The sequence below is a fragment of the Lissotriton vulgaris genome, chromosome 5, assembly GCF_964263255.1.
Source record: "Lissotriton vulgaris chromosome 5, aLisVul1.2, whole genome shotgun sequence".
NCBI lineage: Eukaryota > Metazoa > Chordata > Amphibia > Caudata > Salamandridae > Lissotriton > Lissotriton vulgaris.
In genome coordinates, this window is record NC_141693.1 from 1,010,338,044 (window position 1) to 1,010,365,956 (window position 27,913).

General features: G+C 50.3%; 1 protein-coding gene across 1 annotated transcript in view; it reads left to right on the forward strand.

Moving 5' to 3' along the window:
• The window catches only part of MMS19 (MMS19 cytosolic iron-sulfur assembly component), a 479,913-nt gene that overhangs the window by 56,275 nt on the left and 395,725 nt on the right, over positions 1-27,913 (forward strand). The window contains exon 4 of the mRNA XM_086922625.1: positions 6,158-6,243. Within this exon, the coding sequence (XP_086778751.1) occupies positions 6,158-6,243 (86 nt within the window). The remainder of the gene's footprint in view (positions 1-6,157; positions 6,244-27,913) is intronic.

Below are 27,913 nucleotides of genomic sequence, written 5' to 3' on the forward strand. Positions count from 1 at the left end.
TTTCTCTAAAATTTAAAGTGGGAAGAGCGTCCAGAAGCATAAAGTGTCTCTGACCGCGATGGAGTGCAAGTCAGAAACACCAAACAGGTTCATTCTGGTCAAAGATTTTACATTGTGACTTTAGACCTTTAAGTCCCAATCTACCACAGGAGTACACAAAGCCTCCCCCAGGGCCTCAGGGGAGGTACTTACTGACTCACCGGGAGTCAGTCTAACCTTTGACGTAATACAGGGCTATCAAATGTGTAAATTTGTTGACCATCTTGGAATGGGTGATAATCACAGGTAGTCAGTCTAATATGATGATCAAACATGTGCTATCCCTAATTAAGGATATATACCATGAATACTTCCCAAGTATCAGCACGTGGCATGTGAGTCACCAAGTAAAAGCCAGATATTAATGCCGAAATGTGCCCATGTTAATCTAGAAGTAAACATATCGTACCTCAGAGATAATCACATTTCTAGTTTTGTCGACTATCTAGGAGTTGGTTGTATTCACAGATAGTCAAAGGGCCTGTTCTGATCATCCACATGTATTGTAGTCGCCTGAAGGGGGTGTCTGGAAGTGCCATATTTATGTCTGGCGCAAGCTATTTGGTGGGAATGACACCTGGGCACGCCTTAACCAATGGGGGTAAAAGTTCCCAGGGCCAACCTTACCTACTTTGGGCATTTTCAAGGTGGCTGTAGACTTCGGCCGCACTCAACTTCGGCTCTGAGGGCGGGGGGTTTGTATGGGTGGGTAATTCTAGTGTTCTCCCACATCCAACACTAAAGTCCAGTTACAGGCAGTCACTGTAGCTCCAGTAAACAGGCAGACAGAAGCCTGGTAAAACAAAGCAGGGTTTCACAGCAACCAGACAGTGGATACACAGGAATTGCTTTGGGATCCTTTTTCCCGTCTTTTCAAGTGCTCCCCCGAGTTATATGTAAAACCCAGCAGACCTGTCTAGCAGGATTTGTCATTCAAACAGGATTAGACACTAATGTAAAAAAAGATGCTCACATCCCCATCCTGCATTTTCTGTCGGCTCAGGGGAGCCATATTTGCACATTCAGGTCAGACTATTGTTTGCTCCTAGGAAGTACTGTGCACCTTTTTCTCACCTATTCCAATGCAAATACTGGCTGGCAGACGTGTGAGAGTAAATGCAACTTTCCAAGAACTTTAGGCTGGGTGAAGGTAACTTTCTAAAAGTTATTTTTCCTTAATATTTATTAAAATTCGGACTTCTCCATTGTATTGGATTTTTAATAGTTATTAAAAATGTCATTTAATTATTTTTCTAGTTAGTTCCATTCCTGAGATACAGTATTAATATTTTTAATCTGTACTCTTGTTTTCTATAAGGGACAATTAGGCCTACAGTAGTGAAAAGTAACCATTGGGCACCAGTCACGGTAAGGCCATATTAACATTAGATTTCGACATGCACTACTTTTAAATATCATGCACCCTACCTTGTGGAGGCGGCAAGGGCTACATAGGGGTGACCTAATATTCAAAAGGGAGATTTCGACCTCTCAAAAGGTCAAATTGCAGTGTTTAAACTGTAACAGTCAGTCAAGTTACAGTGCTAGACTAGGACTGAAGGTATGTTTTACACTGTCACTGAAGTGGATTGCATAATAGGTGCTGCAATCAATTTGTTACATTTTACTTACAGGCCCTGGGCACATCTTGTACATTATACTAGGGACAAATTGCTAAGTTACATACACCAATTAGAAATCATCCATTTCAACCATGTTTAAAGGTGAGCACAGACCCTTTACTGCAGGTTATTAGGGGTAAAGTCCACAGAGTTCAAAAGTCTGCAAAAATATAGAGCTCTGCAAAAGACGAAATATTTCGAGTGACCCACAGGTGCTGAAGTAGGGGTGCTGGTGCGGCTGTAGCACCCCTAAAATAAGCTTGAGTTCAGAAGGTAAATAAGCAATTGCGATGTCTTTAAATCTTGTTTTTATCTTGTTCCATTTGCTGTGTTCAAAGACAAGTCAAATGTCAGGCTATGTCTTATTTCAAATTGCTGCTTATTGTTTTAACTTTGAGAGTGGCGTTTACTTTTCTTTAAGTTAAAAGATTTTGTAAAGCAAACTGACAATCTTGCTGAGACACAGGAATGTGAAATAAAGGCTATAGGATTAACGTTTTTTAAATAACTTTTATAGCACAATATTTAAATATCTGTAAATAAACTTTACAAATATTTCAAAACATAGCAGTTGGGAAATGACAAATGTAATTGTGTTATTTTTGTGGAGTGCGATGAAAACCAAGATGTAATAGGATGAAAGCAAACCAAGACACTTTACTTGGTGAAACACAAATGATAACTATTTGCTGAAGCTCGCTTTCCACACTTTATCTTTAGTCCGCTATAGTTTTATCAGGAGAACTGCATGCCATGCAAATTTTGTTGCCATATTAAGAAGAAATACTTTCCTAAAATGACAATTCTTTACCACGCTATGCTTTAGTGATATATTTGCTACAGTGTGCTCTAAAATGCACCACTAATAAATACCAGACCTGTACTACTTTCCTACAGAATTGGTGTGGCTCATTTTCTGTACTTGTTCTTCCCGTGACACTTGAACTTTTCACAATCCCTATGACTTTGGTGTTGTAATAGTGATGTAAAAGTTTCAAAGTATCAACAAAGTTTCAACAAAGGACTAATGCTCCTATGAAGGATAGAACGAAAGGCACACTCTCTCAACCTTGGGTCAGAGTAACGGCTAAAAACAGTTAGCTGGACTGTTCAAAGTGCACTCACATATCCCCTACATGATGTCATGCTTCATCATAGGGCGGTGCTCCTGGTAGGCCCAGCGATGCAATGCCCTACGGGTCCCCCAAAGGTTAATTTGAGCAGAGATCTTTTAAGATGATGCCGTGAGGTGGTTCGTGAAGTGGTGGGGTGTGAGATAGAGGATTACAACTGGTATGGAGGTCGCCATTCCAGGGATAACAAGCATTTGCAATGCAATAGGTCTCGCATTATTAAAGTTTGAGCTATTGGCATTTTAAATAACAACACCAATAGCTCAAACTTTAATAATGCGAGACCTATTGCATTGCAAATGCTTGTTTTTTATGGTTTTGGAGCTCCTGTCGGCCATCATTATCCTTGCAACCAATGGAGCTGAAGTATTTCTTTTTTGGCATCTGGCCAGCTGTGCCCAGTAGCAGGCAGGGTATTCATTTAGAAATCGGGCTTCGGCCACAATCTGGCCATGCTGCTGTTTGACTTCCTCTCTGCCCCTGCAGATTGGCATCACGAAGTCCTAGAACTTGCAAAAAGTCTCATCCAAGGAGTTGGCAGTGTGTAGGGTATTAGGGACGGGTAGCAGAAGGGGTGGGGTCTGGTTGTTTCAAACGATGGAGCTGAGTTTTGCATTGTCATCAATGTTTTCCCAAATATTTGTAAAGAGATTTTAGAAACCATTTAAAAGGGCAATTCATGACATAATCCAGTACTTAGTCTTTTTGTCTAGTGCTTTGAGACCGGCCAAAGCACACAATCTCATTGTCTTACATTGAGAGTCTCCGAAGCAATCTTCATACCCAGCTAATGAGCCATCCGAACCCTTTCCAGTACTTGTAAGCACCACGCTGGTTGCAAAAATGAAAATCGGGCACTTCCCCCCCGAATCTTGCCGTGCATACATTTAAAATAATCCCTGATCAATGACTCGCAGGCTCGTCACTGCACCCTGGCACAGCGTGATTTAAGGGTGGTGCACGGCGGACTTGGCGGGGAATTTAATAACCTGTGTAACGCTTATGACCCAGTAGCTATGATTGATGCGGGCGAGAATGTCTGTCCTTTTTATAGACTGACTGTTCCTTCACCTGTTCTCGGGACCGACCAATTGGGTTTCCCCCTGGTGCAAGTCTGTCACATAAGGTTCATATCGAGGCTGAGCCTCGTCGACACCACTTACATAGAGGGTGGGTGAGCCAACAGATTTACAGGAAGCGCTGCGCCAAAGGTCTGACTCAGCTCTTAGGGCCCGTGCACGAGCCGAGCTCTGAAAATGCTTGCTATGCAAACTACACAACAAACATCACGTGAAATGTGATAGTCATTTCAAAGTTCAAACAAGTAAAGGGTGTTTTACAAGTCTATTAAATACTCCTGCAAGGCTGCAGTTACGTCATTAGTGAACGCGCGCATTGTACCTGCATGCATATCAATGCTCCTACCTTTGTACTTCACTGTGCAGACAGGCAAGTAGAGGTACATTGCGAGGGGTTGATAGCCTTTCTTTAGAGGGGGACTAATTCTAACAACGATAGACAGAGTGCCTGTGAGAAGGACTGAAAACATAACAAAAGCCTAAGTTTCAAAAAAATGGTGTTTTAAAAATCTGTGAAGTACTCCTGCACCGCTAAGACTATGTAATTGGAAAACGCGTGCATTCTCACTGCTCCTACCTTTGTACTTCTCTTTACAGGCAGACAGACAATTTCGAAAGAGACATCGCATTAGTTTGCAATGGCTTCAAGCACGCCACTCAACAAAAAAAAAACGAGCACGCGCAACAGCAAGGCGTGTCATTTACCATAAAAAAAAACACTATATACACCTACAGTCTCTCACATGTGTATGCAGTGTTATGATGTTACCATGCCCGTCGCTCTGTTGCTCTTCTCTTGCTTAAAGCACGCCACACAGAAAAAAAATGCCCGCAATTGGTAACACGCACGCACGCGCACAACAGCAAGGGGTGACATTTCTATTAATATGCCCATCGCTCTGTTGCTCCTCCCACGGCCTATTGGTGTCTGTTACGAGCTTCATGCGCGTAATAGACACCAATAGGCCATGGGAGGAGCAATGCGCGCGACACAAGCCAATAGTGGGAAGTCTTTTGTTATCGGAAGAACGCCAAGACCAATGACGTTACACCAAACAAAAAAGCACACGCACGAGCTTCCAAAGTGACTGCTGAAACCCCGTTTTTCGATTGCAAAATGCCTCGTGCTGCGCAAAGCACTGCTACGCAGTGCAACGCTAGGCGCGAGACCTAAAAACATGTTGGCAGCTGAATGTTACCTCATGGTTTCCATGGAACCCAGGTAGTCTGAGTGCTGAGACTGTGTAGGAGGGGTCTCCTGTTGTCTCGGGGGAGAGACCTGACTCTGGTCACTACTTCACAAAAGGAAAGTCGACATGTTTCACGCATAAACTGGTCATAAGGATTCACGGCGCTGCATCAGGACGACAAAACTGAGCATGTGTAGTGGACAAACACTACACTAAGATTGGTGCCCATAGGTGCTACCTACTGTTGTGTATGTTGTTCTGTATCCAACCTAAATAATGCAAAAATGTAGCAACATCAGAAGCCGCATTGAAGGGTTCTGTAGTTTCGGCGTGCTGACCGTGTGTCTGTACCTACCCGTCTCCATAATCCCTGTGACTGGTGTTGTAATATTGATGCTAATACCCCCACTACAAAATTGTTCTAGCCTCACTGGAGTGACCAAGCCGAAAAGGCGGATTTCCTGCAGTTGCTGTTTGCAGTAACTTTGAACAGGAATGATCTAGCTTATTACTCATCGGAACGTTATATGTCTTTGTCATCTGGTGAACTGTTTTTTGTTTGCCCTGTCTGTGATTTCTTAGCCTCCCAATCATCTTGTCAACTACACAATTTTGCTGCTAGGTAATGTATTGCCATATCTGAGGCGCTCAATACTCCTTTGTCTCTTGGTAGTTTCAGTGTGGTTATAGCCCACCTCCTCCTCATCTCTCCTAATATCATTTCCTCCAGTATTATTTCCAGGTCCCAAAAGATAGTTCTAGGCACTGTCAACGGGCGATTAGCAAAATATTAAAGTTGCCGAGGCTTTTTTGTCCCCACAGCAACAATTCCGCAAGTTGTAGTCTTTTCCAGTAAGTGACTTATGAGCCTAACAAAGCAATTAACTTCCACAGTTACCCTCAAATATATTATAACATGGTAGAATATTTTTATCCCTAAGGTGTACTTGCTTTTTAAAATGTTTGCGCTCCTACTGTTGATAAATGTATGTTCTGATTTTATTTTAATGTATGTTGAAAGCATTGTAATATCCCAAAAATATATTGTGTCCTACCTCAATATGAAGGTATACATATAGTGTTTTTTTTTACAGTGGAAGTTTTGATTGTGTTCTACGAGAACAGGCTGAAGGACCACCATTTTATCACACCATTCGTTCTACAGGGATTGAAGGCACTGGTACTGTATGCTTCTCTTTATCCATGCCATTAGAAGCATGTTTGTTTTTTAAAGCAAGTAGTTAAACCTTTTTGTTTATTTGCCTTGTTAGTCTTATACACTAATCTTCTTGAAATACAATTGTAGCCCATTAGGAATGGATATTGCAATTTATTAGCTGTTGGAAATCCAGCAATAGGGGTTTGAGGCGCTCGTCCGCTTACTTAATAGGACAAAGAATGTTCATAGAGACAAACATGGTCGACCTGATGCTTCTTATGAACGAAGCATTCACTGTTGTGAAGGTCATATCGCCTGGCTGATCCCACTCACTGATTTTTAAACAGTGGTTTGGGACCTATACCCTCTTGATCACAAATGGACTATGATTTAGAAGCGAGAACCACTGTGTTCAACTACAGGTTGTACAAGAGGTGATTTACTTACAAAAGTGCATGATCGCATATTTAAAATGCCTTCTTGAAATAGATGGGGAACTTCCCTAGAGATGGCTGGATGTATCTTATAAGCAGTCTTGAAACAAATTCCGTAAGGCTGGTGTGATGTGGCTTATGTTTCTTAGATTGTTTAGCAGTAGAGAGTGCCAGAGAAGGAAATTACACAAATCCACCTGTTCTGTTTATTTAGCCTGATCAGTGTTGGGCAGTGGCCACCTCTGACTCATCGCCTGGTGAGTAATTTCAGAAAGGGTGGCTCCGCTCTTCCTTGTTCGCCATACTGGAACAAAACCTTTATTTTAATTAATTATTTGAGAATTGCATTTTTAAACTGTATGAAATGTAAATGAAATGACTGTTTGCCTTTTTTAAATGATTGTAACCTTGAATCTTTTAAAATAGGGAAAAAACTCACTATGTAGTATTTGAGTCATATGATGTCTTGGAGAACAAATTTAATATGCACATTTTATTCATTTCCTTTTGTATGTACTTTATACTTTTACGGTCAATTCTTTGAGCTTAATAAAGTAATTCTTGACTTGATTATTGGTCTTTTTTTGTTTTTCAACCTTTTTGGAACATCACTAAGAGTATGAAAATAATTAATTTAAGGATACATTTTTTCCACAATGGAGCAGGGAACTGCCTTACATTTTGAGGGATGGAAACTTGGAAGGTTATTATAAGTAGTTGTGATTCTGCTCAGAAGGAAAACAAATATAGGTTTGTAAGTATGGAAATTAGTCAGGAACGTTTCTTTTAATTACAGCTACAAATGTGAAAAGCTGTAATCCTTTGTCATTACTGTTGATAGTGCTGCTGTTTTAAGGGTGCCAATTGGATTTTGTAGGACAGAAAATTATTGATACCTATGTTTCTACAAAAATACCAGTCAAGAGAAATCTGACTTATTTGTAAATATGAGTGAGAAGGAAACTAGTTTGGTAGAATGTCTTCTACTAAACAGGGTTCTACAACCTACATCACGGGCAACCTAGAGAAGCACTTCCCTTGATGTAAGAGCGTTGAACCGCCAAACCGTATGGCTTCTTCTGGGCACGACCATCTACTGTGGCATTATGCTATGTTGCCCCTTCTGGCATTGTTTAGTCCTCTTGGTTTTGTGGGCTTTCTGAACTATCCATTCCACTGTGGGGTTGAGCAGTGGCAACAACCTACTAGTACACGATAATAGACTATCCAAGTTGTCTATTGTTGCAGAATTGCGAGACTCACACAAACAAAACTGTAAGTGATTGGTATGTCATGGGTATATTAGTATATAATGGCGGTGTTGTATGTGTTGCGTGGCCATTGTGTCAAGCGTGGCTTTGAGTAAAAGCAGCGCTACATATATTGATATTGGTAATCTTTTAAAGGCAAAACTATTTTATTTTTACTTAGTGCTGCAGGCAGAGACTGGCTCAAGTTGTCGGCGAAAGCATAGTTTGCATGCTCCACTGTAGCTCTGGCAAAATGACAAGTCCTGTTCTGGCCCGAGTCATCCGATGGAAGAAACTTCGCTGGGAGTGCTTGAATGAATGAATGGGAATTTGTATAGCGCGGACTAAGCCCAAGGGCATCAAGGCGCTGTGAGCAGACAAACTTACAGGCACAACCAGCAATACGTACTCAAACCCGTCTCGCCGGAAACAACCAGGTCTTGATGGTTTTACGGAAGATTGAATGAGCTTGTTGACCCGATAGGGAAACAGGGAGAGAGTTCCACGCCTTGGCAGCAGCCTGTAAAAAGGCTTTTCCACCCCATCTCATCTTTTTGTATCTAGGAACCACAAGCAGATTTTTATTAGCTGACCTGAGGTTCCTAGAAGGAGCGTACCTATGGAGGATATTCTCTATGCCCACTGGGCCCTGTCCATAGTATGCATTGTGGGTGAGGCATAGGGTCTTAAACAAGACTCTACGGTCCCCTGGGAGCCAGTGCAGCGAACAGAGAGCAGATGAGGCAGAGTGACGCTTGGGAAGATTCAGCACCAGCCTTGCAGCGGCATTTTGTACCAGCTGAAGGTGGCGCAGCTGTCCCTTGTTAATTCTCAGATAAAGGGCATTACAATATCCTGCCTGGCCAATATTAATGTCACAACCACCTTTTTACGAGCTTCAAGTGACAAAAACTGGGAAATTTTTCTTATGACTCTAATAAATCCAAAGCAAGTGGCAACTGTTCTGGAGACAGTCATCGACCACCACTTCAAGATTTTTCCCATGGTAAACAGGAGTAGGACAGGTACCCAGGGAATTCGGCCACCACTCGCTCAACCAGATGTCAGAGTTGTTCCCAAAAATCAAGACTTCCGTCTTTTCCCCATTTAATTTAAGGTAATTTTGAACCATCCATGATGAGACAGCTGTCATACAGTCTTTAAAGTTTTCCGCGGAGTCCCTGATCTTTTGTGTAATAGAGACCATCATCTGCGTGTCGTCCACATAAGACAACACCTCCAGTCCAAATGATTTCACCACCCTTGCCAGCGGGGCCACATAAATATTAACCCCTTGCATGCTGGTGACGGCTCCCGTCCGTCATGGCACACAGTGCTCTTGTGCTGTTGACGGCCGGGAGCCTTCACAACCACGCCGCGATCAGAATGTGACGCACAGGAGCGGAATTCCGACCGCAGGCAAGGTGTTAAAGAAGGTAGGACTCAAAGAGGAGCCCTGAGGCACCCCGCAGACAAGAGGGAAGGACTCAGAGTAAAAATTGCCCATTCTAACGGTTTGAGACCGCTGACTAAGGAATGAGGCAAGAAGGTCCAGGGCCCGACCGCCAACCCCTATCTCCTTGAGACGCTCCACCAGCCTCAAGGGAGACAGGGTGTCGAAGGCGGCGGTAAGGTCGAGTAAGATAAGGAGAGTGATATGCCCTGCATCCACCTGAACTCAAATATTATCCAACACCATGGTGAGAGCAGTCTCCATACTATGAGCCCGTCTGAACCCATGTTGGGAGTCATCCAGAATCTGGTGGTCCCTCAGGTAAGCGCTCAGGTGTGAGTTCAGATGGGATTCAAGGATTTTAGCAGGGAGTGGCAGAAGGGAAATGGAGCGGAAGTTTTTTAAATTTAGGGGATCTAAGGAAGGCTTTTTTAGGATGGGCCTAACCATCGCAGCCTTCCAGATCAAAGGATATTGGCCCGAGGATATGGCTAAGTTCAAAACAGTTGTGAGATGCGGGGTCAAAGTCACCTTGGCCATTTTCACGACTTTGAGGGGAACAGGGATCCAAAGGTGACCCGGATTTGATACCTTCAAGCAAGAGGTCCACAGTCTTCCAAAGGGAGAAGCTACAGCTCCCTGGGTGATGCTAGTCTCCTCCTTAGTTGAGACACCAGTGAGGCTTGCATGGGCTGCGGTCACGCCGGAGGCCACACAACAGACAGGCTATTAGGAGAATGCCCTGCGGCAGTGCCTGCACCCTGCCGGTATGAGGAGTATTCTATTGCTGTGCTTGGGGTCTTTCAGCTCTATTGCAGTAACAGATTTATAGGAGGACATGGCTGTTAATGATATCAGTGAGCGAGCAGCGGCCTGGTGTGCAGCCAGTTGTCGCAGCAGAGCCTGCCAACAAGGGACAATAGTCCTGAAAAGTTTTCCTGTACAGGTGCCCACACAGTTAAAAGAACCTTGACCCCCTAAGAAGATTCCTCGGACAGGAGTGAGTACCCCCCCACACAAGCACACAAGTAAAAATATATCTTGTGACTCTCTGCACTGGACCACCTGTTTGGTGTGTGTGAGGGGCCAGTTCCGCACAGTGATGTAGACCTTACCCACATTTTACTTCGGAGCATGGCTGCAAACGGATCACAGGTTCCCTTTGGAGTTCTTCAAATGTTTGCTACAGGAACCATTGCAGGGACCTGCTGAATGAAGCAAAAAAGGGAGAGACCTAACCTAGAGACCTCAGAATGGTGACCGTAGTACTCCTCTATAAAGAAGGTAAGCTGGCGGAACAGTGTGCCTCCTATAGGCCAATCACCCTGCTCAATACGGAGGTTAAAATCTTGCCCAAGGTGTTGGCCGTCCATCTTATTAAAGTGATAGACAAATTGATGCCTCAGGATCAGTCTGTTTCATGCCCTTATGGTCTACAGACCACAACCTAAAAAGGCATATTGGCCTGGGGAGTGGCCAAATGTTGGTGATGATGGCCGCTCGTTAGAGGGGCTCCCGTAAAACAACGCACACATCTAGCATAATCCAGCATAATATCTATTATTTTGGGAACCAGCAGCATTGTGCCAAACCACTGAAGTAGGGTGGCGCCCGGTCAAGAGTGAACCCCTCTGAGACTTCAATAGGCAAGAGAGAGGGAGCAACCTAACAACATGTGGCAGCCGGGGCCTAAATTAATCACAAGTGCTGGAACCCAGTCAGTGGAGGCCATCTGCTTGATGCGGTAGACACCAGCTGGTTCATCGGAAAAAGGATCGATAGACCGGCGACGGTGTGCCCATCCCTTACCCCGCGGTGGCTGGTGCAAGGGGCCGGGAGTGTGGGAAGCTTTTAGCCATGGTGCGAGGGTCCCGGACAGACGACTTTGGCAGTGTGGCCCCGTGCAAGGACAGTAGGTGACGGACCATTGGGCTGTCAGCTACAACGGGGGAAGACTCTGGGAAGCCCACCGGTTTACACAAACTGTGGCTATCTGTTGAGCTTTGCAGAGACTAAGCTGGCGCAATAAGGAGAGGCACCGAAGACGTTACGACGGAGGGGTGAGTGCGTATGAGCCCCAGCCATAAGGTGAAAGCAGGCTGTGCACGTGAAAGAGCTACCCTGCCATGCTGCTTCTCAGCAGCGTGTGTCGGGCTGCAAGAGTTGGTGTCTGGCGATAGGAGTGAAACACTGGGGGTCATGAGAGGTCATAAATATCTTCAATAGATCCAGGATATGCCAAGAAAGTCCCTGCTGGGCGCCCTCACTGAGAAAGAGTCGAAGGGGACTCTTAGTGGAATAGAGACCAGCCTTCTCAGTAGCAACAAAAATTGGACCAGATCTACCGGCAGCAGTGGAAGAGCTCACTAGAACCCAAACCTGCAATCCCCAATGCACAAGAGGTAGGAACACCAACCACATGGTCTCCAGGTGAGATATTAAAACAGAGAGTAGGCCAATTCACAACATTTGCTGGGAGTGCGTTTGTTTTGCTGGTAACGACGAGGCGGACTGTGGCTCTGGGTGACACAAAATACAATAGGGACAGAGCAAGACCTGGGCCTCTTGAGAGGAAACCGGACAGGTGGCAGTTATTACCCTTGAGGGCCCGGAGCCCCTGCCTGGCTTCCACCAGCCACCTTACTTAACCACGATGACCGGTGGGAAAGGAATGCGCGGAACATACCAAACCAAACTAGACAAGTTCACGATGCACAAGAGGCAGCAGCCGACTCCCAGGAGCAGTCGCTGCCTCTTGCACAGCCGCTGCCAGAGGGGGGAGATGACCCCCCCCACCTTCCAAGGTGGTGCTGATGGGAACTACATTATTGCAACAGAATTTGTTTTGGTATGTTGGTAATATGTTCTGGTTCCTTAATGATGATGGGAGGGTGGTAGGGTGGTAGGGGTTGAGCCTCAGTCCTCCACAATTCAGACTAGGGTAGGGCGACAGGCACTCAGGGGAAGCGGGTAGTTTAAGACTGGGCTGTTATAGGTTACAGTTCTAAGGACCAGTCTATTTGGGATCGGGGGGAGCGGAAGGGACTACACTTAAGTTTTGTTTGAACAGTTTGACATGGCAGCAGTTGAGTTCTCACACCACAGAGGGTAATGGAACAGATCTTAGTGCGAGTTTACCAATTTGGACCCGACCCCTGCGACAGCAACCCTAAGGAGGGGAGAGGAAATAAGGAGATTCTCAGACAGAATATGTCCAAATCCAGTGTCACCCCAGGGTTGCAGCTGCTATCCTGGAATGGTAATGGCCTGAGGGATTAACGGAAGAGAGGATTAGTGCTTGCTCTAGTGTATCAAACGATATTTCCCAGACGCAGTCTTCTTGCAGGAGACTGATTTAGTGGGCAATACCTATAAAGCATTGGACCGATGGGGATATAAACTAGTTGCCCATGCTGGGTTTACTACAGGGCCTAGAAGAGTAGGGATAATTCTGAGGAAACTTTTCCCCCTGAACGTGCAACAGGCTTGGACAGACACACAGGGCAGACAAGCAGCAGTATCATGCACATGGGAAGGAAGGCGTGGCCAAGAGCTCGATGTAAGAGGACGTGCCCGGGTAGAGCTCCGAGCGAGGCTCCCCTTCCACGGGCGATTTCTCCTTCAATTCCGGTGCATTCGGGCCCAAACTCGGACCGAGTGCACCCGGGGACCTGCCCTGCCATCCCTGAAAATTTCAGGAGGATCGGAGCACCGGACCCCCCGACCGTCGGCTGCTGCTGCACCTGCCCGCCCAGGGCTCACTTCCGGTCGGCGGCCCCATCTACCCAAGACCGGGGATCCGGCCCAACGAGGTAGGCCGCAACACGTGTGCACTCCCCGGCGCGATCCGGAGGGGAAGGAGACCGCGCCGCAACGCCGGCCGCCCACCAGCGCTCCAGCCGTGCAGGGGCCCCAGATTCAGCTGCAAGGCATCCAACCCTGGCCCACGGCAGGCGGTGAAATCGGCCCGCCCTGCCGACCGACCCTGGAGGCATCCTGCCAGGCCCTGCGAGCACCGGAGAGGGGGACCACTCGGACACCTGGGGGTCCATTTGATCAGCGTTGCCCCTGGCTCCCGGCAGACCACAGCAACAACTGACCCGCTCTGCCCCCTGGACCCTCACACTCGCCCGCCGCCTTGTCACTGGCCCAGCGAGGGGGACGAGACAGTACCACAGCGCCCGGTACCCCCGGTGAACCCACGGCGCGGGGATCCCAGAGACTACAAGCAGGCACGCCACACTGACCCGCGGCGCCCTGCACTGCTGACCCGCCCTGCCTGCCGGCGCTGGGGACTTCCCGCCAAAACTAGCGGGAGCCGGAGGACTATCGCACTCCACTGCTTGGTGACCCGCACTATCGACGTCGCCCCTGGGCCTGAATGATCGGCGACGGTAGCTGGGTGGCCCCACCTCCTGGACACCGGAACCCACCCGCTGTACAGATACAGCCGCTGGTCAACGTCGGACCCATCCAGTGCTGAAGAGCTCGGCCCACGCGACACACGGACCGTGACCACGTCGAGACAGCCCATCCAACAATCGACCTTACACCAGGGGACCTGCCCAGGCCCACGCGGGTGAGAACCCAGAACAGCTCCGCATTCTCCACCTCAGCTAATCCGGCACCGAGCTCCACGGTGCCCCACGCAACGTCAGGTGACATCCAGGATCCCGCACACCGCCCGGCACGGGCTGAGCGGACGGCCTGACCAGGAGAGGCTAGTACGCACGGGCCCCAACAGCGTTCGCCGTGAAAGCTTGCCTGACCGGCTGCCTACCCGTGACGACCACCCACATGTCAGGGGGGACCAGAGCGAAGACCGGCACCGGTGGGACACTGAGCAAAGGAAAGATGGTGAAGAACACAGAGGCTGACCAAACCGCCTCCAAACTGGACACTATGCTGGCGGCCATGGAACGCCTGGAGGAATCCATGCAGCTCACCCGTACGTCACTGGAGAACAGGATCGATAAAGTGGCTGTGGACTTAACGCTCCTTCGAGCGGACCACAAGAAACTGTCCGACCGCACCACGGCCTTGGAGCAAACGATGGCGGAGACCACACCCAAGCTGACGCAGACAGATAAACACGTCCGTGACCTACTCAACCGGGTGGAATTCCTCGAGGATAGAGCGGAGGATGCTGAAGGTCGGGCCAGAAGAAACAATGTACGCATAGTGGGCCTGCCGGAACGATGGGAACGGAGGGAGACTGCGGAACATATGGAGATCTGGCTCAGGGAGCTCCTACCAGAAGGCACCCTGTCACCGCATTTTGTGGTGGAAAGGGCGCACAGAGTACCATCCCGTCCACCCCCGGAGGGCTCCAGCCCGAGGCCAATGCTCATGCGGGTGCTGAACTACCGTGACCGGGACGCCATTCTCCGCGAAACGCGGAAACTGTCGGACATACAGGTGGACAACGCCAAGGTGATGTTCTTCCCTGATTACACCATTCAGGTCCAGCGCCGGCGTCAATCGTTCCTCGAGGTGAAACAACGGCTCAGGCGCCTGGCTCTCAAGTACTCCTTGCTGTTCCCAGCACGTCTCAGAGTGGTGGCGCAGGACAAAACCCACTTCTTCGATACTCCAGAGGCGGCGGCGGCCTGGCTGGATTCAGGAGTGGATGCGAACTACGTACCTGCGCCGAAGGAGCAGCGCCGAAATCGAGGTACCCGCAGGCGGAGACAACGACACGTCTCGAGGCCCGGGTCGCCGACCACAGACGCAGAAATCGGACCCACCCCAGAGCAAATACTGATTGAACATCGAGAGGCCATCCGGAGAACGGCTGAGATCAGTGGTTCACAATCGCCCATCCTGATCTCCAACGCAAGCCCAAGATCACGCGGGAGCGAGGACGACGATTTCATGTACGGACTGCCAGATGACTCAAACACTGAGGGCTTGCCGGATGTCACACCCCAAACATCGGATCTGATAGCATAAACGACCCTCCTCAACCTAGCCCAGGCCTGGGCATTGCGATTGGCATCCTGGGACAGTTTGGTCACTTTTAAGGCTGACCTGTCCGGGAGTCCACAACAGCACTTCTGAGACCCACGGCAGCTACATACAGCCCCATCTCCGTGATCTGAGCTCCACTCCTGATCCCCCCACCTACCGGCCCGGCACGGCCCGCCGTGACACCGAGAGAGGGGTTGGAGCGGTCCCATTGACACGTCACTGGGAGCAAGCATCTGGTGGGGTGGACGGACCCCTAGAGGTGAGTGGCCCCCCCTGAGGAAGTAGCAGATGGGATCCCCCCCCAGGGGTGGACTATCCGAGACCAGCGACATTGGGAACCCTGACTTGTCTGCGGACACTGCCACTGACATTTGGTGCCCCTAGACATACTGCCCGTGGAGGGGAGCTGCCACAGCTCTCTTGGCGACTTGAACTCACTTGCTTTACTCACGTGCTGAACTTCGTCATCCCCCCATTGAACTCACGGATTGATTAAGCTCGATAGAGCGTTTGGGCGGCGACTCGTTCTGTCGTTGCCCTTTTGGTATTATGTTTCTGTTAAAGTTCTTCCTTTTGAGACTAGTGTGGACATTGCAACGCTACAACGTGCATCCCTGGGACTGTGGGAGTGGGCGAGGGGTAACAATAGCCACTGTCCGCGGCCGCTGTGTGTGTGTGGGTGGGGTGGGCTGGGGGTTGGGAGGGGGGGGCTGGGTGCTTGAGCGCGATGCATACTGTGATGGCTACGGTTAAATTTTGTACCTGGAATGTCAGGGGCATGCACACACCCTCACGTAGATACCAGGTGTACTCATACCTTAGGCGACATCAGGTCCAGATTGCACTACTGCAGGAGACACACCTAGTCGCCGCTGAGGTGGCCGCACTTCGCCGTAGGTGGAGGGGGCAGATATACGCCACGACCTTTTCAGCGTTCGCGCGGGGGACCCTGATCTGGGTCAGACCTGGGGTTCCATTCGCACTAACACACAGCAATATCGACACCGAGGGACGCTACGTCTTCATACAGGGCAGACTAGACGGACAGCAAATTGTCATAGCCTCCATATACGCACCCAATGTGGAACAGGGGAAATTCTTCACGCGCTTGTCGGCAGTAATTGCGCCCTGGCCAGACGTACCCTTGATGGTGGGCGGGGATTACAACTGCGTACTAGATGTTTCCCTTGACCGCTCGTCCCCCCCAGCAGCGATCGCCCCAGCGCAAGCGACTTCCAGGGCCCTAACCGATTGGGCGACACAATGGAACCTGCACGATGCCTGGCGAGTCAGGAATCCCACCGCCCGGGTGTATTCCTATTACTCGGGAGCCCATTCTCTGCATGTTAGGTTGGACCGATACATGCTGTCCCGCGACCTGATTTCCTCCGTGACTGACGCTGACTATCTGGGACGGACGCACTCGGACCATAACCCGCACACACTGGTCTATGGATGGCGGCGCCCACGTCCGCCCGTACCCACATGGCGCTTACAGCCGGACCTCCTACTCGACCCGCCATTCCGGGAGGAGATGTCCAGGAGAATCATTCAATATTTTGAAGACAACACCGACTCGACCTCCTCCCCGAGACTTGAGTGGGACGCCTTCAAGGCGGTCACCCGGGGAGGCTGCCTCAGTGTTCAGGCGGGCCTGCGAGGCCAGGTGGAGAGGGATCTGATAAGGGTGGAGGAGGCGCTACTGGATAAAGAACGGGAGGCGACGGGAGGCGATGATTCCCAGCTGATCTCGACCAGGGCAGATCACGCTGCGTTGATGGAGCGCCTAAAGAACATTAACTTCGCGGCCCACTCCGCGCGCACTCACAACGCGGGGGACAAACCTGGCAGACTGCTATCGTGGCTGATACGGCAGGACGCGCAGTCTGCGCCGGTCCTATCGATCCGTACGTCCCAAGGCGTCGAGGTCTACACCCAGACACAGATCCACGAGGCGTTCACGTCACATTACAAGTCCCTGTATAACACACGGCTGCAGGCCACCGTGGTGGAGATCGTGGACTATCTAACGACCCTGCAGCTCCCAACAGCTACTGCTGCCCACCAGGCGGAGCTGGGTGCTGCAATTACCGGTGAGGAACTACGGGACGTGATTTTCTCCCTTTCCAATAGCAAAGCGCCGGGCCCTGACGGGCTCCCGGCAGAGTTCTACAAAGCCTACTCACTGGTGCTAATACCAGAACTGCTGAGAATGTATAAGGCGGCATTGGAAGATGCTGAGCTCCCAGCGTCCCTAAACGAAGCTAACCTGGTCTCTCTGCTGAAACCAGGTAGGGAGGCGACCGAACTTGGCTCATACAGACCATTGGCACTCCTCAACACCGATTATAAAATATTAGCCGCGACGCTCGCCCGGAGACTTGCACCGCTGGTCCCCACGCTGGTGCACGCTGATCAAAATGGCTTTGTGCCCACCAGGAGCACGTCCTACAACCTACGCCGGTTTTTTAAGATCCAACGGTATGCAACCCCTACCTGGCCGCGTTCAGGGTGCATCGTGCTCGATCTGGAAAAAGCGTTCGACTCGGTGGAATGGCCGTATCTCCTCCGAGTCCTTGAGAAATACGAACTAGGCGAAGCCTATATCCAGATGGTGGGGCTCCTCTATCAGGCGCCCGAAGTGCGTGTCCGGACTGGGCGGTTGTTTTCCGACAGGATCCGCATTGGGCGGGGTACCAGACAGGGCTGCCCCCTCTCCCCTATGATATTCGCCCTGGCGATGGAGCCATTGGCGGAACTGCTCCGCACCTCCGGCACCACATGGGGCATCCCACTAGCGGACGGCATACACTCGGTGTCTCTATATGCCGATGATCTACTACTGTATGTCAGAGATCTCACATGCATACCTGAGGCAATCGCGGACATCTTCCGTACATTCGGAGATATGTCGGGGCTCCGCGTTAACTGGGCCAAATCGGGAACCTACGCATTCAGTAGCGAGATGCCGCAATGTGAGGTGCGCATGATGGGGGAGACGCTCCGATGGCACCCGACGGTATTCAGGTACCTAGGGATCTTGATATATCGAGACCCCGTGGATCTCCTGGAGGGTAACCTGGTGAGGGCTATATCCTCACTCACGGCCCAGGTCACGTTCTGGAACTCCCTCCCGCTGAATGTGCCGGCCAGAGTGGCACTGACCAAAATGATACTGCTCCCCCGGCTCCTCTATTATTATGCTAACCTGCCAGTGTATGTGCCAGCGCGCATATTCAGAGGGCTGGAAACTCTCACCAGGCGCCTTATTTGGAACAAAGGGAGACCACGGGTAGCGTTAAAGACTCTATATGCGGCCACGGACGCTGGAGGCTTAGCCGTCCCCAACCAGGAGCTATATTACTTAGCAGCCCAGCTACAATGGGTCGCTTACTGGCTGAGCGGCAAGAACCTGATAGACACGGCCACGGCTGATACCACTCTGTCCCCCGTGCAGGTGCTCACACTCTTCCACCCCCTAACGCAGGGGCGACACCCCACACAAGTCCATGTGGCGATCGCGAAGCGGTGCTTTGCGCGGGCCCTCAGACTTACCAAAGGCACAGTGCCCTACGCTCCGAACCTGCCACTACTGGGAACTCCCTTGGGCACTAGCATACTTTCCTCGACTGCGCTACGCAGCTGGACGGCGGCAGACCTGGACGACCTGAGCGGCCTATATAGCGACGGAGTGCTGCTGCCCTTCGAGACCCTGACCGCAGACACCGAGCTGCCAGTGGGTCAATTCCTGGCACACGCCGGACTCCTACATGAACTGACGAAGGCATGGGGTGACATGAGCCAAGAACCGCCCACTCATCTTCTCATCCAGTACCTGCACGTGATGGGCAATGGGTCTCATATAGTGCACTGGCTGGCACAGGCACTACACACCCATACTCTATTCTCCTCCCAAAGGCTGAGGGGGAAGTGGACGACCGACCGAGGCTCCGACTGGACGGACAAACAATGGACCGCAATATTAGCGGGCGCTAGAAATGTTCCCCGAAACGCGCGATTTAAAACCATCCAATATTATATCATTCATCGAGCATATTTGTCTCCTGACAAACTGAATCGCTATTTCGGACTCACTTCGTCGGCATGTCCCAGATGCGGCCTCCTAGACTCAGACTTCCTGCACGCACTCTGGAACTGCGCCCACCTCGCCTCGTACTGGTCAGCGGTCACTGACACGCTGACGGCGGCCTCGGGCGAAACTCTCCCCAAGACGTGGGAAGTATGCCTACTGGGGCTCTACAGGAGAACCAAGCAGACCAAGCTGCGGGCACGCTTTTGGGACTTAGGCCTCATTACGGCTAAACGCCTCATTACGAAACGGTGGAAAAACGCCAACCCACCGCGCCCTGCAGACTGGCGTCGCTCTTTTGGCAACTGGGCCAGTGCGGAGAGTGTGTCACTACACAGAGAGGAGACCACTGGCCTACGGAAATACCCGATCGCCCAAGACTGGGACGCTACCCTGATCGCGTACCACAGGGCATGCGCCCGGGCCGGTATAGAATGCCAACCTGACGCGGAATAGAAGGGGCCCTGTCGCTTGCTGTCCATATAGGTCACGGAGTTTGCCCCCCCCCCCCACTGCCGCGTCCCCCCCCTTCCTCCCCCACTGCCGCGCCCCCCCCTCCCCCCCTCATTCCCCCCCGCCGCCAGCCCCGACTACCGAGCTCTTGCACACCGAGCGATGTCCCCTGCCGCCCCCCGCCGCTGCCCTTCCCCCCCCCCGCTGCCTCCTCCCCCCCCCGCCTCCACCCCGCGGCCGCAGCGACACCACATCCTCGATCACCCCCGCCCCTGCGCAGCCCGTACAGGGTGCACCACACACGGCTAGGATTCAAGACACACTACCACACGCACATGCACTAGTCCAACAGTTGTTGAAATGTTTCTCCCTCCCCCTCCTCTTTTAATTCCCAGTTATACCTTTTGGTTGACACAGAGACTGTTGATTTTGTACACGCGCTAATGCTCGACACCCCCCTCCCTGTTTCCGTATCATACAATGGCAACTGGGTGTTTTCATGTACAGGCAACGGAAGCCCAGCGATCCATGTGACGACGGGGGATATGATCCTGCTCCAGCTCGCTACTGTACTGAACAGGGAACATAACTCAATGCAATGACTGTCGGATTTCTTACAGCACCCTGGTCCTAGCGCAGTGCCATGAGCCGCAAGCGCTGCGGCACGAGACATTTCCTAGCACCGCTGCTTGTGAACTAATGCATTACCACTGGCTACTGTTTATTTTCACTCGTATTTAATTGCCATGTCATTCTGTACTGACAGCCGAGTACCGCTTGTAGTAGTGGTTTATTGTTATGACACTGTGTGACTGCTGTTTAACTCATCTGTGAAACTAAATAAAGTTTGGGACCATTGGTCTTCAAAAAAAAAAAAAAAAAAAAAAAATCATGCACATGGGAAGGAAAGACTTTGGCTATCCTGACGGTGTATGTTCCCCCAGCACTGTACAACATAGCCTTTCCAGACCAAGGCAATGCGTTTCTGAGATTCCCAGAGATAATGCTCCTGGAAGGAGGAGACTTTTAACGTGGCATTGTGTGAATTGAAGGACCGCTACCACCCCGATGCCCGCTGCAAACTCGATCTCGATTCTCAGACTTCCTTACTTCCATGGGACTGTCCGATTTGTGGGGAACCGACAACCCAGAGGGCACAACACTACACAATTCACTCGGGAGCACACAATAGCCTCTCCGGAATAGATTACATTCTCACCCTGGCCAGCGAAGTGGCAAACTTTAGAGAAGTGCAACACCTACCAAGGGGCTTCTCAGACCACTTGCCAATCTGGGCAACCTACACTATGGGTACGCAGAGAGCCGAAAAATCATCTCGCTGGACCCCTGGTACCTAAAAGTCCTGCAAGTTAGGGAAGGGCTAACACTGTGGATAACTACTTCAAAGAAAATGAAGCGTCAGTGGAATCCGCGGAGATCCTATGGGAAGCCTTCAAGGCGGTGATTAGGGGGCAGGCAATCTCCCTTATGGTGGGTCATAAAAGGGACAGGGGGCGGCCTTTAAAAAAATGGAGAAGGATATCCTAGACCTGGAAACGTTGCTAACCGGGGAGGACTCAGATACCATCAGACACACCCTGGGCCTCAAGAAGGAGTATAACGATTTAGCCATGGAGGCTAGTCACTTAGCTACACAACACAAAATATATGAAGTGGGAGAAAATGCAGGGAATTTACTGGCCTGTCTTGACAGGTGTGAGTTCGCAAGCAGGCTAGTCACTGCTATTGTCACGGACGAGGGAGTAGTATTAAGGGACCTGCAAGAAATTGCTGAAGCCTTCGCCACCCACTATTCCCACTTGTACACTCCAGCCTGACATCCAGGGGAGAGGAAGCTAGGGAGCTGTTGGCAAATATGCCCGATCTCACCCTTACCCCTGATGACCTAAACATTGATGGAGGACGACATCACAGACAAAGAGGTGACCCAGGCGATTTGCAGTATCCATTTAGGTAAAGCTATGGGACCCAATGGCCTCCCAATTGAATTATATAAGTTGTCAGCTAATAAGGTAGCCCCGTACTTGAAAAACATGTATTTAGAAAGCCGGAAAAAGAGGGCACTCCCAGAGGATGAGCGGCTGGCCTCCATTGTGGTAATCCATAAAGAGGGCAAACCAAGGGACAGTTGCTCCCCATCTCCCTACTTCAAGCAGAAGTGAAAATTCTAGCCAAATTACTCGCATCTCTGCTCATACAGATTATCCTGAGGCTGGTATACCCGAACCAGTCCGGTTTTATGCCGGGGCACTATATAGCACTTAATCTGCGCCAGCTTCAGGGAGTGTTAGTGAGGGTAGACGCACTACAGGGCTACGCGGCGGTCATATCTCTTTATGCCCGTATGGCATTTGACATGGTCGAATGGCCGTACTTATTTGCTGTGCTGGAGAAGATGGGGTTTGGACCTAAATTCCTGACTTGGTTGCGGCTTCTGTATGAGAAGCCCCTGGCGCAGGTAGTAGTGAACGTCAGAACATACAGGTCATTCCCCCTCTGAAGGAGAATGAGGCAGGGCTGCCCCCGCTCACCGCAAATCTTTGCTTTGATTCTCGATCCCCTGGCCGCCTGACTCCGGGAAGACCCACTGATATGGCGACTGCGCTGCGTGAAGGACTGCGCAGATAGAATATCCTTATATGCGGATGACCTTCTCCTCTGTGGTAGCACCTTGTTCCTTAATAAGTGGAATACTAAATACATTCACGAATTTTGGGAAATACACTGTGTAAACTGGTCTAAATCCATGATTTACGCTCTGCATGGCTTGACTCCAGACCTACCCTCGGAATGGCAGACGGAGGTGCTGACTTAAGGTTTCAGTTAGCTTGGTATATATATTACAACAGCCCCAGATCTATTTTACACTCATAATCTCCAGCCCCCACTGGTGCGACTGAAGGGAGATGTTCGCCACTGGAGGTCGCTGTCGCTCTCCTTAGTAGGGCGAGCTGCCCTATTTAAAATGATAAATGCAAAAACAATGTATGATTTATTCATCATTCCATCCATCATTAGTTTGCGTAACACTTTTTGCCCTAAGTTGGATGGGTATGCCCAGATGTGGGTCCCTTGCTCACTGTGCCACTGGATTCAAGCTAGCCTGGCTGATAAAGGGTAATACCCAGAAACCGGTTCCAGGATGCTTGTTTCTGGTACTGGTAGGACTTGGCTTGGCAGTTTGGGCTGGACTGTTCCCATGAGGCACAGGGTCAAGACTGATTTGCATATGACTGGGTCTAAACTAGGGTGGCATGGTGAGCAAAAGTACGATTGATTTAACCCAGATCTCTTGACTGGGGCTGAAGGATTGATTTATTCAGCATTCCGTCCATCATTTGTTTGCGTAGCACTATTTAAAATGATGGCGCTCTCCCGGTTTCTGTACGTGTTACAAAACGCACCTTTCCTGGTCCCAAAACGGTACATTGGGGCAATAGAAGGTGAACAAAGAACCCTACTGTGGGATGGGAAGCCCCTGCGGATAGTTCTAAGAAACTGGTGCAGAGGTGCACTGGATTAAGACTATGACCTGGCAGTTACCGAAACATTTCAATATTTACTGATTAGACCTGGTGGCCATTCCAGGCGGAGGAGAACTCCCAGAGGCTTCCCTACTGGAGGACAGACTCATGACTGACCACATGTACCGAAGAGCGATCTCCCTGACCTAACAAAAGCTAACTAACAACTTCACATACCCTTTCCAGGGTCTCTAAGAGCAGCGGCGGGCGGAACTGGGTGAGCTAGAGGATGAGGATTGGCTTGTGGCGCTGGCCTCCCCCATAGATTTGGCCATATCTGCGACATACAGGTTTTTTTTTTTTTTTTGAAAACCTTTATTTATCAAATGCACATTACACAGCGTCTGCCTACAACCCTTTTGGGCCGGCCGCTATGACAAGCAGTCAAAAAGTAGAACACAGTATACAGCGGGGAGGCCGCTTCGCGTTTCATTATGGTGTAGTGCATAAAACAGCAATCAAAGGATATCGAAGGTTCAATTTTGTGATTTTGTCGAAGTGAAACAAACAAAGAAACAAACACATGGTAGATCAATAGTAAGGCTCACAGGAGGGGAGGAAAAACTGGAAACAGTATACAAGAATGGGAGCAAGTCTACTATGGGAGGGGAACGATGAAGGAAGTGTAGAATGGAGAATAATGAAAGGAACGTAATCTATGGGGAGGAGGGAATGGCCCCGGCATAGTCAAGTGCGGGGGTACAGATGTCACCCCGGTATGCGTTCCATTGCGCCCAGATCCTATTCCACTTCCTAGGACGACCCCGTGCCTCGTACACCGTCTTCTCCCGAAACATGCACCAATCCATGTTATCTTTCCAGGCACTGAGCCTAGGCGGTCTATTGGAGCCCCAGAGCTGAGCTATGTCCCTCTTGGCAACCATGTTGCCCAGAGTGATCCAGAAGGTCTGAGCAGCCGTACAGTCCGTAGGCTCCCACACATTAAGCAAACAGCGTCGTGCCTCGGGAAGGAGGGGGACCCCAGTAACACGCCCCATCACATCATGGACCCTAGACCAGAAAGCTGAGATAACCGGGCATTCCCACAAGACATGAAGAAAGGTACCATCCATACCACAGCCACGTCTACACAGTCCGTCCGTCGCAAGTCCCATTCGTACCAGACGCATACCAGTCACATAGACACGGTGGAGGATCTTTAGTTGCACAAAACGAAGCCGAGCCGGAATAGCCACCTCCTTAGGGGAAGAAATAGCCATTTGCCCGTCTTCGTCATCCAGTTCGAGCCCATCCGCCACCCAGGAGGCACAAAGCTTCTCCAGCAGGTCAGCCCTGTTGTTAATAAGTTTTTTATAAATTAAGGAGATTGTACTGTCCGGGACGTGGCCATCAAGAATACGATCCTCCAACGGGGGCGACTGGGGGATGTCAGTCCCGGGGGGAAAAGCGGAGGATAAGGCATGCCGTACCTGAAGATACCGAAAATACTCATTATCATCCAGTTGATATTCCACCTTTAGGGCCTCAAAGGATTTCAGTTCCCCTGGCCCAGAGATCCTCCACCTTGCTAATCCCAATCATATCCCATCTATCAAACCCTTTCGTCCGCCACAGGTTGCCCAGCCGTTCAGAATCATACAACGGGGTCATACGCGTCAATCTACCGCCCCAACCTGTAGCCACAGTAGCATCCTTCCAGGCACGCACAGCACATTTCGTAGGACCAGTCAGGAGACGGAGTGGTGACTTCGAGTATAAAGCTCTATTGAAGTTGCTACCTGGCAACAGGAGTTTATCCAGGGCAAAAGCGGGAGCGGGCTCCGGAGAATATGTCACATGGTTGATTGCACTTAAATGTGAGGCCCAGTAGTATCGTTTAATGTCGGGCAAAGCAATACCACCATCATACCAGGGGAGTGTAAGTTTAGATAAAGCGATACGGGCACGTCCGTCCCAAATCAATTGCCTCTGTAGGCCTTCAATCTCACGGAAATAGCGAGCGGGGACGTGGTCGAAAAAGTTCTGCAAGGCATAAAGGAACCTGGGGAGCGACATCATTTTAAAAAGTGCCGCTCGTCCCAATGGGGACAAGGGCAATTCACGCCACCGCCGCACATCTTGCTTGAGGCGACGGAGGGGAGCGTAGAGATTTCGATCGTATCGCACAGAGGAATCCATGGAAACAAAGATCCCTAAATATTTAAAACCATCTTCCACCACCTGGATAGGAAACCTGCGGGGCAGCGGAGGCAATACCCCCGCTATGACATAGACACATGACTTAGTCCAGTTGATAACCAGCCCGGAGTTCTTACCAAAGGAAGTGAGAACGTCGAAGAGTACGTTCAAAGACTTCTGGGGTGAGGTGAAATAGAGAAGGATATCGTCGGCGTAAAGCGAGACGCGATCCTCCAGATCCGGTGCCCACCGGATCCCTTTAATCGAGGGCTCCCATCGAAGCCACGCCGCAAGGGGCTCTAGTGCCAATGCGAAAAGAAGTGGGGAAAGCGGGCACCCCTGACAGGTGCCACGTCCCAATGGAAACGAATCGGAGCGTCTGCCGTTCACCACAACTTGAGCTAACGGTTGCTCGTACAGGAGCCTCACCCATGCAATGAAACTATGGCCGAAGCCGAACTTGGAAAGGGCCGCCCACAAGTATGGCCATTCTATGGTATCAAAGGCCATTGTAGCGTCCAAGGAGGCCACCACCGCAGGCTCAGTGAGAGTTCCAGCTCTCGCGAGAACGCCGTGGAGTCTACGCAGATTAAGGGCTGTGTTTCGATGGGGTATGAAACCGGATTGATCCGGATGGATCAAGTCACAGATTACAGACAACAGCCGATTAGCCAGGACTTTGGCAAGAATTTTGGGCTCGGCATTGAGTAATGAGATGGGGCGGTAGGAGGTGCAGCGGTCACGAGGCTTGCCTTCCTTATGAATGACCACTATGGTAGCCAAACGCTGTTCAGACGGAAGGACTCCTGCCTCAAATGCATCCAGAAACATGGTCCGCAAGTGAGCAGCCATTTTGTCTGGTCGAAGTTTATAGAGCTCGATAGGCAAACCATTGGGCCCCATCGCTTCACCCGATCGCAAGGATCTGATGGCAAGAGCGATCTCATCCACCGTAAAAGGAGCTTCTAGGGCCAATCTATCCTCCTCTGAGACACAGGGAAGTGCAATGTCACGCAACAGTAAACGGGAGTCGGCCTCATCACGGTCACTCACTGGGCTGTAAACCGTCCGGAAATGGTCCACGAAACAGTCAACAATCTCACCGGGATCAGACACACATACACCAGTCTCACGGGTGATGAGGGGCACAACGCGGTTTATCCTTTCAGCCTTGTCCAGCCACGCCAGAAGTTTGCTAGCCTTGTCACCCACATCATACAAACGGCCCAGCTGATTCACACGCATCACCTTAGCAGCATCAGTCACACATGCTCTATTACCCGCCTGCTTCAGTTCCAATGAGTGTAGAAGTGCAGGCGTATCATCCCCACCCAACTCACTTTCGAGTGTAGTTATTTCGGTCTCAAGGGCCAGCACAGCCTCCCTCCTAGCTTTCCTGTCAGCTGCAATAAGAGACAGTGCGGAACCCCGTATAACAGTTTTGAAGGCCTCCCAAAGAACCGTAGGGGAAGCAACCGAACCTACATTCTCATCAAAGTAACAATAGATCGCCTTAATCAAATCTGAGCGGAGCCGAGGGTTCCTAAAGTGCCAGGACGGGACAGGGGGAACTCTGCTTCCGGAAAGACCACCCACCGACACCTCGAGCAGCAAGGGGGAATGGTCCGAGATACCCCTGGGGAGATGTCGGACTTCCCGCACCAAGGATAAGTTAGCAGTCAGCATAAAAAAAAATCAATCCTTGAGAGGCTGCCATGGGCACCAGAGTGGAAAGTGTATTGAGTTTGTGAGGGGTGTAACGATCGCCAGACATCCACCAGACCGAAGGTTTCCGTCATGTCAGTCAGCCACATCTGTGACAATGGCAGAACCCTAGGGGGCAGTCGATCACACTCGCCCGACATCACCGAATTGAAATCCCCACCCATGATCAGCAGTCCATCAGGGAGCTCCAGGAGAGTCTTGCCAAGATCAGCATAAGTGGTAGCCTGCAGCCCCGGGGGAACATAAACAGCAACAATTACAATTGGCTTCCCCTCCCATCTCCCCGAGACAGCAGCGTAGCGACCCCGATCATCAAGGGTGACGTCATCAATTTCAAGAGCTAAAGAGGATTTTACCATTATACCAACCCCTCGGGAGCCGGATGTAAAACCAGCGTGAGCGACAAGTCGGTAGCCTCGACGGTCAAGAGCTTTACAGGCATTACCAATCAAATGGGTTTCTTGGAGTAGAACAACCTCAAGGGCATGACGTCTTATAAATTGCAACACAATACCACGTTTGATCCTATCCCCCAAGCCGTTAACGTTCCAAGAAAGAACCTTCACGTCACCCCCCCCCATCCCAAAAAGAGTCCCAGCCCGACCCCTTCCCGGAACCTCAGATCAAGGATG